Source organism: Aegilops tauschii, chromosome 3, assembly GCF_002575655.3.
Source record: "Aegilops tauschii subsp. strangulata cultivar AL8/78 chromosome 3, Aet v6.0, whole genome shotgun sequence".
NCBI lineage: Eukaryota > Viridiplantae > Streptophyta > Magnoliopsida > Poales > Poaceae > Aegilops > Aegilops tauschii.
In genome coordinates, this window is record NC_053037.3 from 9,658,115 (window position 1) to 9,670,801 (window position 12,687).

General features: G+C 42.1%; 1 protein-coding gene across 2 annotated transcripts; it reads left to right on the forward strand.

Moving 5' to 3' along the window:
- The first annotated feature begins 8,139 nt into the window (after positions 1 to 8,139).
- LOC109768880 (CSC1-like protein ERD4) lies at positions 8,140 to 12,485 on the forward strand. Of its 2 annotated transcripts, XM_020327616.4 has the most exons (6): positions 8,140 to 8,565; positions 9,662 to 9,807; positions 10,097 to 10,372; positions 10,485 to 11,329; positions 11,483 to 11,738; positions 11,911 to 12,485. In XM_020327616.4, the coding sequence occupies exons 1-6, from the start codon at positions 8,292 to 8,294 to the stop codon at positions 12,289 to 12,291; spliced, it is 2,178 nt and encodes a 725-aa protein (XP_020183205.1). In that variant the 5' UTR covers positions 8,140 to 8,291; the 3' UTR covers positions 12,292 to 12,485. The 2 variants fall into 2 exon arrangements, with proteins under 2 accessions (XP_020183205.1, XP_020183206.1); XM_020327617.4 differs by lacking the exon at positions 9,662 to 9,807 and having other exon boundaries at positions 8,334 to 8,565.
- The last annotated feature ends 202 nt before the right edge of the window (positions 12,486 to 12,687 follow it).

The following is a 12,687-nucleotide window of genomic DNA, read 5'->3' on the forward strand; positions in this document are numbered from 1 at the left end:
GTGCTAAAGTGCCACCACGTGGCACGAGCCAGGCCCGGGTGCATGCAGGACATTAGTACCGGTTGGTAACACCAACCGGTACTAAATGTTTGGGTGTGTTTTGGTATTATTTTTTATTTTTCCTTTAATTTTGTGTTTTCAATTTAATTTAGTGATTATTTTAGTTATTAAATCATTAGGTGAAAGTACCGCAGATTAGTTTTGACTGGATGCATGTGGATCCTAGCTAAGTTATCAAGTATATGCCATATCCATATTATACTTGATCACCTATAATTAAGTGATCAAGTATAATATGGATATGGCATATACTTGATCACTTAGCTAGGATCCATCCAGCTGAAACTAATCTGCGGTTTCTTTTATAAATGATATAATAACTCATCATCATCATCATCATATTAATATAAAAACTCGTGCATCATATCATTAACAACAGTAAATTAGCTAGCTAAAAATCATCATAGTCGTCATTACCACTTTTAATCATCATAGTCATTACCGCTATCTAATCAGCACCAACACTAGCTTAAAGAAAAAAACATTCACTTGTACCCGATCATATTATAAGCGTTCATAACACCACAAAAGCAAATCACCCTTTGAGATTAAGTTCAGGACGAAGAACACGGACATGAGAGGACAAAAGTACTAAGAGCATGAAGTAGCTAAATCACTCCTGCTGCTCTCTCTCAAGTAAAATAGCATAGAACATGTATAGCTCTCCCGATTCATCATACTGGAGCATGCAGATGAACATTTCTCTTAATCGTGGGCTGCGCTTCTCATTGCTGCCCCCTAGTACTTCTCTGCTGGGATCGTTAACAATTTTGCTCCAATCTTTCACTATTAAGCATTCATCGCTTTTAGAAATCCTGAATGCACTCATGTGCAATGTAGGATATCTTGGCCGTAAGCTAACCATTGACATGTGACCTTTAGTCTCGATCCACTGAGGCACAACTGTCATCGGGAGTCCCTGTTGAAGAACATCGTATAGTAATTAATATACTTAGAAATGAAAATTTTAGCAAAAAAATAATGTATGCAAAAGATGCACTGAGGACAAATAGTAAAAATCTTACCATCTTTCGTAAATAGATGTGACCGTAGTTCAATACGATCACTATTGGTCGCACGTTTTGAGTACTAATATTTCTAAGTGCAGGAAGAAAATTTGCCTTAACAATATGAAGATCCTCAAGCCATGAAACATAATGACTTATCTCCTCGCAGTTTAGTTCAGCTCCGGGACAATAGTAGGTCATGTCTACCAAGCGCCGGACATGTTTGCTTGAATGGAAATAAGTTGTCAATAGAAATTAGTTGTCAACTATTTTTGAATAAACAATATCAAAGACATAAATATGGTTGAGAAACTCACATAATTGTAGAACTGGAGGCGTCTGCACATCGACCCACATGTCTCTATTACCTTCAATATCATCTTCCGGACAAATATCAAAGGCGATAACCATATCAGGCTCAAATGCATAAGCCTTGCATAGTGCTTGCCAAGTTTTGCATTCAAAATAGGTGTACGTGTCTGCATTGTATAATTTGAAGTTGAAAGTATAACCATGCTCGGTCTTCAGGTAAACTCTCTTTACCTCCATAGTTTCCATAGCACTGAAACCTATCTTATCCAAGACAAAAATTCTTGCATGGCAGGGGATGCGCTAGTAGAATCGTGAAAATTTAAAATTATAAGTTGAAGCAAATGAAGCATATATAAGTCATGCTTAATTACGAAAAAAGACTTGTCGTTGTGACTTATTGTATCCACTTCGAAGGTCTCATCCAGCTTGATGCTGAAGCGCCTATCATCAACAAGGAAATTTCTGTCGCACAGGCCGCGCTGGTCTTCACAGTATTCGCACTTAATGAAATCTTTTTCGTCGTCAGACGACATTTCCTATGTTCATATAGGTGAAATATTAAACACTTACTACTTCAATCAATTCAACTAATTCAACTACTTCTATTAGTTCAACTAGTTCTATTAATTCAACTAATTCAACTAAGCATTTAATAAAAATAAACTTGTTATATTAATTTTCTTACTAAAATAAAGTAGCTAGTTCTATATAGTAATATTTTAATTAGATCATCAAATCTCATATATCTAAATTTTCTTACTAAAAATAAACTATTTCAATTAATTCAACTAATTCAACTAAGAATTTACTAAAAATAAACTAGTTCTATTAATTTTCTTACTAAAATATATAAAGTAGCTATATATATAGTAATATTTTAATTAGATCATCAAATCTCATATACCTAAATTTTCTTACTAAAAATAAACTAGTTCTACTAATTCAACTAGTTCAACTAAGCATTTACTAAAAATAAACTAGTTATATTAATTCAACTAGTTCAAATAATCTCATATACCTAAATTTTCTTACAAAAAATAAACTTGTTCTATTAATTTTCATACTAAAAATAAACTAGTTATATTAATTCAACTAGTTCAAATCTCATATATATATATACCTAATTAATATCTAGCTAATTCATCTAAAATTGACATTAATATTTAACATCTTTTCAATATAATTCATCTAACATTAACATTCTAACATTCTTATCTACGTAATTTATCTAACATTAATCTAAACAACAAAAAACAGAAAATAAGTAAAAACAATATGTGTCTGTGTGTGTGTGTCTGTGTGTGTGTGTGTGTGTCTGTGTACGAGCGGGGGGCGGCGGCGTACGGGCGGCGGCGCGAGACGGCGATGCGACGGGGACGGCGCGACGACGAGCGGCGGGCCGGGGGCGACGGCGCGATCGAGACGGCGACGTAGTACGGGGCGGCAGCGACGGGCAACGGGGGCGACGGCGGCGGGGGCGACGGGCGGCGGCGGCGACGTCGGCGGGGGCGACGGCGGTGACGGCGACGACGGGCGGCGGGGGCGGCGAGGGCGGTGGGGGCGAGAGTGCGCGGCGGGGGCGGCGAGGGCGGCGGGGCCTGCGAGTGCGGTGTGCGATGGGCGACGGCGCGGCGCTGGCGGCGTTGTCGCGCGAAGTAGTTGGAGAAGAAGTGGTGGTCGATGAAACTGAATTTTTCAGAGTTCATTTTGTAGTGATTTTCAATTTCACCGTCATTTAGCTCTCTAAACAAATCGATAAATGACTGAAAAACAGCAAATGATGTCAGAACGTGTTGGAAATTGATGACGTCGCTTTGAATGATGCATACTGAACGCAAAAATAGGTTGGAGTTCAAATAAGTTTAAAAAATATTGAAGTGCCCGTGTAACAGATGAGTTCTCGTCCGAAACCCTGATATTCCGAAAGAGATTGTCCAGTTTGTACACGAGATGCGTCCAGTTTTCGCCGTGACCCTCTCTACTCTTTTGCACATGCTATGCGGGTGAAATGATGATACCATGCCAAGTTCCAACATTTTCAGAGTTCATTTTGTAGTGATTTTCAATTTCACCGTCATTTAGCTCTCTAAACAAATCGGTAAATGACTGAAAAACAGCAAATGATGTCAGAACGTGTTGGAAATTGATGACGTCGCTTTGAATGGTGCGTACTGAACGCAAAAATAGTCTGGAGTTCAATTAAGTTTAAAAAACATGAAGTGCCGGTATAACAGATGAGTTCTCGTCCGAAGCCCTGATACTCCGAAAGAGATTGTCCAGTTTGTACACGAAGTGCGTCCAGTTTTTGCAGTAACCCCCTCTACTCTCTTGCACATGCTATGTGGGTGAAATGATGATACCATGCCAAGTTTCAACATTTTCAGAGTTCATTTTGTAGCGATTTTCAATTTCACGGTCATTTAGCTCTGAAAACAAATCGGTAAATAACTGAAAAACAGCAAATGATGTCAGAAAGTGTTGAAAATTGATGACGTCGCTTTGAATGCTGCGTACTGAACGCAAAAATAGTCTGGAGTTGTAATAAGTTTAAAAAAATGAAGTGCCGGTGTAACAGATGAGTTTTCGTCCGAAACCGGCCCTGATACTTCGAAAGAGATTGTCCAGTTTGTACACGAAGTGCATCCAGTTTTTGCCGTATTGTCCAGTTTGTACACGAAGTGCATCCAGTTTTTGCCGTAACACAAGAAGTCGGAGTTGTAATAAGTTATTAAAAATAAAAAATACGCGCAATGCTCGTCAATTAGCTTCAAGCCTTTCGGAATAGTGTAGACTGCACTGCACATAGCTCCATGCAGTCTACCCTATTCCTCAAGGCTTGAAGCTAAGCAACGTGAAGGTGAGCATTGCACCTCTTCTTCATCGTCTCTGCACTCAGGGCTTGGGACTAAAAAACAGCTTAGTAAGAAACTCTAGTACCGGTTCATGCCACGAACCGGTACTAAAGGTGCTCATGGGGCCACAGCCTCATTAGTACCGGCTCGTGGCACGAACCGGTGCTAAAGGTTCGCCACGAACCGGTACTAAAGAGCTCCTCCCGCCTAGCCGTTGGAACCGGCACTAATGGACACATTAGTGCCGGCTCAAAATCAAACCGGCACTAATGTGCTTCACACTTGACCCTTTTTCTACTAGTGTAAGTTGGGACACCCCTGCAGGGTTTAAACTTTTGAGAGTCGTGCCCGCGGTTATGTGGCAGATGGGAATTTGTTAATATCCTGTTGTAGTGAACTTGAATTAAACTCCATTAAAATACACCAACCGCGTGCGTAACCGTGACTGTCTCTATTCGGGGAAGTTCGAGAGGAGAACACGGTTGGGTTATGTTTGATCCTAAGTAGTTCAGGATAACTTCTTGATCATTACTAGTTTGCGACCGTTGCGTAGTCTCTCATCTTATTCTTGTACTCGTAAATTAGCCACCATACAATGCTTAGTCGCTTGCTGCAACCCCATCACTTATCCATTCCTTACCCATTAAGCCTTGCTAGTCTTGATACCCATGGTAATGGGATTGCTGAGTCCTCGTGGCTCACAGATTACTACAACATCAGTTGCAGGTACAGGTTATGCGATGATCATGATGTGAGAGCAATGTTTATTTTTTTGGGAGTTCTTCTTCTTCTTCTTCGATCTTGGGATAGGTTCCTAGTCGGCAGCCTGGGCTAGCAGGGTGGATGTCGTTCGAGTTTCTGTTTGTGATTCATCCGTAGTCGGATGTTGTTCTCATGTATGATGTTTGATGTATTCATGTGGCATTTATATGCCTTGTATGTATCCCCAACTATTATGTAATGATACGATGTAATGATATCCACCTTGCAAAAGCGTCTTCAATACGCGCTTCTATCCTTGGTGGGACCTTCGAGTTTTTTTAGGATAGGGTCGCATATTGGGTGTGACATCAACAGAATCTTGTTTGGATAAGAAATGGCAAAATAGATTTGACCCATGCGTTAGCTTATGAAAAAATTACAATCATTGTTTTTTATAAACTCTTTTTAATTTTATGAAATCTAAATTTTTTTATACCTTAAATTTCGCTAATCTTCTAATCTATATACCAGTTTAAAAAGAGCGAATTTAAAAGATTCAACAAATCTTAGCCGCTCAACGGCATCTATCCAGTGCTCTACGTTGCTCTGGCGTTTATAGCGTTATTAACATGCTTAGCACTACAAAACACATTTAGCAGTCTTCACTAATGAATATCATGCGTCCGCATTTTTTGGGAAAAACTTTCAATCTATTCATCTTCAATCATGGCAGTACAACGAACACCAGAAATAATAAAAATGACATCCGGATCCATAGACGACCTAGCGACAACTACAAGCACTGAAGCGAGCCGAAGGCGTGCAACCGTCATCGCCTCTTCCTCGTCGGAGCCCGGAAAAACTTGTTGTAGTAGACAGTCGGGAAGTCGTCGTGCTAAGGCCGCATAGGACCAACACACCAGAATAGCAACCGCCACCGATGAAGAGTAGCGCAGATCGGAAGGATCCAACTTGAAAACGCATAAACATAGACGAACAACGACCAGATCCAAGCAAATCAACCGAAGGCAGATCTACCGGACACACACATCAACGTGCCAACCGACGATGCTAGATGCATCACCCGGACGGGGCTAGACGGGAGGAATCTTATTCCAACTTTAGAGAGCCTCCATCGTCTCGCCTTACTGAGCAAGACAAAAACCCTAACAAAACTCGAAGGAATATCTAAAAACGAGCCCTTCCACGGGCAAGGGTCAAGATCTGCCACACCCCATGGCCAAGACAAGGTGGACCCGCGGGAGGCAAAGGAACCCTAATTTCTTTGGGGATGAGGCGGCTGCGTGTAAAGCGAGTGGGATCATGTGTTAGCATTAATCAAGTAATTATATGCTCCCTATTATTAACATGCAATTTACTAGTAAATCTTAATGCTAATGTTCAATACAATTAATATCTTACCTAATAGTATTATAATAGTCAAAGATAAGTTCTCGCAACAAAAACATAAGTCTTCGATAAGCACATGTGTTTAGGAAAAACTGATTTAGTAAAGCCTCCTTATCTAAACAACTCCTAGCTTCCAACTTGAAAAAAAAACGTTTGCTTCGTTCTTGGGATCTTGCCCTGGATCGCTAGATGCCCTCTTACTTTCATACACACAGATCGTGCAATGCCTCAAGGAGTTCTATTTTTTTGCCGTGAAGGACTCACATGTATCATAAAGGTTCACCAGAACAAGAAAGCACCCCAAACATAAAAAGAAAAATTACATTGACAATGTAAACGATCGAACGACCACTATCGCCGTGAGAGCGAGCCAATGACAAGTAATTCATAGGATGCACATACGTAAGTATTAGAACCACATACATTTACATGCTTTTTTTTGGCAAAACTTTCAATGTATTCATCATCAATTATGATAGTACAACGAATACTAGAAATAATAAAAAACACATCCAGATCCGTTTTTGTTTGAGAAACTTATGTTTTTTGTCCCTCAAGTTCCCAAAAAATATAGACTTGGTCCTTCAAGATTTTTTCATAGACATTTGGTCCTTCAACTCTCAAAACCGGATAAGTTTCATTCAAAACCAGATTTTGACCATGTTGACCAGGTTTGACAGGATTTGACCATGTTGACTAGACTGACCGATGAACAGTAAATTCAAAAAAATAGCAAATAAATTCCAAAACATATGGAATTATATGAGAACCAAAATTCTTGGGTGCGCTAGGTGCATGTAAATTTTATGGTGAAATAACTTCCAAGGATCTCTAACAAAAAACAAATTTTGATTTTTTTAGCCAATTTTTTTTTGCCACGAGCTTCACGAATGTCGAAACACCACACAAATTTTCCCGCACCTTTCACACCCCAAGCATCTTGGCAAAATATTAGTTTTTCAGAATTTGTTTGCTAATTTTTTTCGAATTTACTCTTCATCTGTCAAAGCTGTTCAACATGGTCAAAATCTAGTTTTAGACGAAACTTATCCGGTTTTGAGACTTTAAGGACCAAATGTCTACCAATTTTTTTAAGAGACTAAGTCTGTAATTTTGGGAAACTTGGGAGACAAAAAGCATACTTTTCTTGAACATGAATATATACATATTGGTACAACACAGAGAACTGTTGACCTCCACGATTGCTGTTGTTTGCCCCAGCTATTGTCAAATGACAGAAAAAAGCAAAGTATGAACGTTTTTTCACTTGGGCCATTGTGAGGCGTTGGATCTTGTTTGGACCATAGATGTACAGCTGCATGTTACGGCGTGATTGCCTGAAGGCATGTCACCTGATCTTAGTCACTAAGGCACATAGCTCGTCAATCCATCAAAGGGGAACTTTCTCCGTCCTAACTTATTAGCCCCCTCGTATTTTGAGTCAAATTTTGACCACCTGTATAGCTAACAAAATATGATTTCTAAGGCTTAAAAACAATATCATTGGTTTTATATTTGAAAGAGGGTTCTTACCATATTTTTTATGATATATAATTTATATTTTACTATTTAAATTTACGATTAAAGTTTGACCCTAAATACGAGCGGTCCTATACTGGACCCGGATGGATGGAGTAAAAGCGAGAGGATTCGAATCATTCAAAAACAAAAGAGAAAAAAGGGACAGCCACAAAGTTAGAACAGACACCGAGGCAAGGGGCATTTCAGACATTTTGCTGCCCAAGGAGGTCGGCAAGCTCTTTTTGTTGAAGCAGGGAGGTCGGCAACCTCCACAGCTCATGAACTCCCTAGTCCCCACCACGCCACGCACAGCAAAAGCATCCAATGCTCACCCCTTTCCACCCATTTACTACCCTCCGCTAATCACTCCCAACACCACTAAACCCCCTCATAATCCTCCGGGAGGAGCGGCGACGGCGGCGGCGAGATGGACATCCCGTCGTTCGTGACGTCGATTCTGACGTCCTTGGCCGTCTTCGTGGTGCTGGTCCTGGTGTTCACGTGGCTGTCGCGGCGGCCGGGGAACGCGACGGTGTACTACCCGAGCTTGCTGCTGCGGGGGCTCGACCCGTGGGAGGGGCGCGGGCGGGGCACGCGCAGCCCGGTGGGCTGGATCCGCCAGGCGTTCACGGCGTCCGAGCCTGACGTCGTCGCCGCCGGCGGAGTCGACGCCGCCGTCTACCTCGTCTTCCTCTCGTCCAGTACGGCCAAGCAAACCACGCTCTCTTCAGTTCATTTGTTTACGCATGCTTTTGTCGAGTTGGTTGTTTGGTTCCTACTAGGTTGATTCGTTTATACTACTTATAAACTCTGTTTTGCGTTTCCGTGTTTTCTCTTTTTGCTTCGCCAATTAAGAGTTCGTGCACAGAATGTAAAATTAAGTCCTGCTGTCGTCGAGAACGATTTCTATGATGAATCTGCTGTTCTTGTAAACTGGTTTCAAGCATGCTGTATTCTGCTCTAAACAAATATGTACTCCCTCTGTTCAGAAATAAAAGATGTTCTTGATGAATATGGACTACATGCTGATTGAAATGAGTGAACAAACACACTAAAATACGTCTACACATATCTAAATCAGAAAAAAAGTTGAAACGGAGGGAATAGTAATTTCTAAAAAATGATGTGGTTTTGTACTAGAAAGGAAGTTTCATGTTTGATTGTTTTACTTTCATGTACCACATAAAGACACGGCAGCTTGTTTTACCTTTATGTACCAATCTAAGGAGTATCAGTCTACTTTTAGTGAAACGATTAAAATCGGCCGGCCGCTCGCGCGCGTGCTGCATGAAACTTGGGGGGCCACGTCCAACTGCCTTCCAGTCCATTCATTTCTTTCTCTAATCTTCTCGGCCAGACCGCGAGAGAGCACCACCGTGCGGCCTCCCGCCCATGCTCCACGCCTGCTGCCGGCGTTGCCACAAGTACGGCCGCCGACGGGTGCAAGTATCTGCGCCGGAGGAGCCAGCACCAGCTTCGCTCCGTTCTCTCGCTCGTCAAGCTTTCCTTCTCTCTATCCACAACCAGCACCTCAAACCAGCCATGCGAGCACGCACCTCGAACCAGCCACAAAACGAGTATCATGCATGAAGGATTGTTGGAAATATGAAATTTAACCTGTTAAATTGCTTAGTCTGTAGTGCAAAAAGGGCGTTGAAAAGGCTAGGATGCATGCGTTTTCGGTCAAATATAGGTGGGTAGATAACTAGTATATCATGCAGAGTAGTTGCTCGAATTAAAGATATAGCATGCACATTTTTCACCAATTATCAGATCCTTTATTCTCTTGTGTTCCAGTGTTTGCAATCCTTGCGTTCGCCGGGATTGTGTTGCTTCCAGTTCTGTTGCCAATTGCTGGAACTGATAATGCCCTGGAGGATTCTACTGGCAGAATGCCGCCGAACGTCACACATTTCGAAATATTGTCATTGGCCAATATTGAAGTAAGTAATCCTCTTATTTGAGCCTAATGGCCTGTCCTTGTTGCCGCCAATAAATCTAGGATATTCCAATTACACAGCCTTCTGGAACCATCTTCATACTTGATCTACCCATTTAATAACGAGGTGGATGATCGGTTCGAAAAAAGTGTACTACTGCACATATCATTATGATGATGAAACGCATAATTTGGCACATTATTAGACATTTGTATTGTCAGAATTGCCAGACTGCAATCACAGGCACTTAACGTCACAACCAAACTCAGTAGTGTCTTGATATTTTCTGCAGGACCGAAGTATGAGGCTGTGGGCATTCATATCAGCAGTCTATTGGGTCTCCTTTGTCACCTATTTCATACTATGGAGATCCTACAAGCATGTTTCGAATCTGAGAGCAGCTGCAAGATCAACATCAGGCGTTAAACCACAGGAGTTTGCCATGTTGGTGAGAGACGTTCCCATTCCACCTCCTGATCAAACTATAAAGGACTCGGTGGACTCGTATTTCCGAGCACTTCATCCTGACACATTCTACAAAGCAATGGTTGTGACAGACATCACGAAGGTACTGCAACTCACAGGTTTTCTTTTCTTCAGGGGAGTTGTTTATTATTCGTGATGACATGTGTCTTGTTTCCTGCTACATGATAATAATAAAAATTGCCCTATATATGCAGGCGGATAAAATTTTCCAAGAGATTGAAGGTCACAAGCGCAAAATTGCTCATGCTGAAGCTGTCTATGCAGAATCAAAAACAGCAAACAGATCTGAGGGCACGAGGCCTACTCATAAGACGGGATTCCTTGGCCTTATCGGTAAAAAGGTCGATACGATTGAGTATTGTAATGAACAGATAAAGGATTTTCTGCCCAAACTGGAGGATGAACGGAAGAGCGCCCTCAGTGAGAAACAGCAACGGGCTGCCTTTGTCTTCTTCAACAGTAGAGCTGCTGCGGCCTCTGCATCTCAGACTCTGCATGCCCAGATGTTTGATGAATGGACCGTTGCAGAAGCTCCTGAACCACGTGAGGTAATATGGGCAAATCTTCCAAGGAAAATATATGATAGGCACACCAGGCAGACTGTGGTCTATCTCATTGTCTTCGTGACCGTGGCCTTCTACATGATTCCCATCACTGCCATCTCTGCTGTTACAACGCTGGAAAAACTGAGGGAGAAGCTGCCCTTTCTCAAGGTGGTTGTGGACCAACCGTTTGTTAAGACGGTCTTACAGGCTTACCTCCCGCAGATCGCACTTATTGTTTTCCTCGCTGTGCTGCCAACTCTTCTCGTGTCCCTGTCAAAGTCGGAAGGAATTCCTTCACAGAGCCATGTGGTGAGGGCGGCATCGGGAAAATATTTCTACTTCATCGTCTTCAATGTCTTCATTGGCTATGCAATTGGTTCCTCGTTGTTCAGCGCTTTGGAAAAAGTTATCAAGAACCCTCCCGGGATTTTTATGACGCTTGCCACCAGGCTTCCTGGAAATGCAACTTTCTTCTTCACGTTCGTTGCACTCAGGTAAGTAATGACTGTGTCTCATTATTTATGCACTTTAAGTTCCTGTCCGGAGCTTCTTCCAGTCCTAGTCCCAGTCCAGTATACACATGTCTGAATTTCACCCCAGCTGTAGAATATATAGTAGCATAACCGATTGATTGTTGTTTTCGATAGATGCTTTGTCGGTTATGGGCTTGAGCTCTCTCGTTTGGTCCCTCTCATCATTTTCCACCTGAAAAGGAAGTACCAATGCAAGACAGAGGAGGAGGTGAGAGCGGCATGGGTTCCAGGAAACTTGAGGTATAACACCAGGGTTCCCAACGACATGCTGATCGTGACAATTGTGTTGTGCTACTCCGTCATCACGCCTTTGATTTTGCCATTCGGTGTTGCTTACTTTGCTCTGGGTTGGCTTATAGCAAAAAACCAGGTGAGCGAGATTTTATAATTACTTCAATGTATGCATGCATGTTCAACAGCTGGACTGACCAACCTAGGCATGTTTTTCTTTTTCTTTTTCGCAAATAGGCATGCATGGCTTCTTGAAGAGAACAGATTTCAGAAGTGACATACGTTACGTCCCTCCTTGTTGCTAAATGCAGGTTTTGAGAGTTTATGTTCCGAGTTATGAGAGCAACGGGCGAATGTGGCCACACATGCACACAAGGATCATTGCAGCTCTCATGATCTATCAGGCTACCATGATTGGTATCATCAGCCTGAAAAAATTCTACTATTCTACCATCCTCGCACCGCTCCTCGTGATAAGCTTAATCTTCGCCCACACTTGCCATGCGCGCTTCTATCCTGCATTCGCCAAAACCCCTCTCGAGGTGGCAAGTCAGCAGCTGAAAGAGACGCCCAACATGAGCGCCATTTACACTGCGTACATCCCTCCTTGCCTCAAGCCCGACAAGCTCCAAGATGTGCAAGTCTTTGAAGACGCTCAGTCACGCACCACCTCCAGAGCCCCGTCCTTTTAATGTAATGTAACTAGTTGCATGAATCAAAATTGGATGCGTAACCATTTGAAACACAGGGATGACCTGAGCACCCTGTGAAGCTTCTGTTTCCAGGATATATAGGAAACTCATGTCATGTCCCATGTACATGCATGCGCTGTTGCATGTTGGAAGACGCCTTTTATATTGAGTTAACTCCACTGTTTACCCCCCAAGTTTCACGTTTGTGACGGATATTATCCTATTTAGCAAAAATTCTCAATTTATAACCCATTTAAGCAAACCTGTGCCACATTTTATCCCATTTAGTGTTTTCCTCCCATTTGGATGCTGACTGGACGTGCCATGTTGGCGGTTTAGCAATCTCTGTGGTTTCTCAGGCGGACTCGGCTGGTTTATTTGCAAAAGAGCAGGACC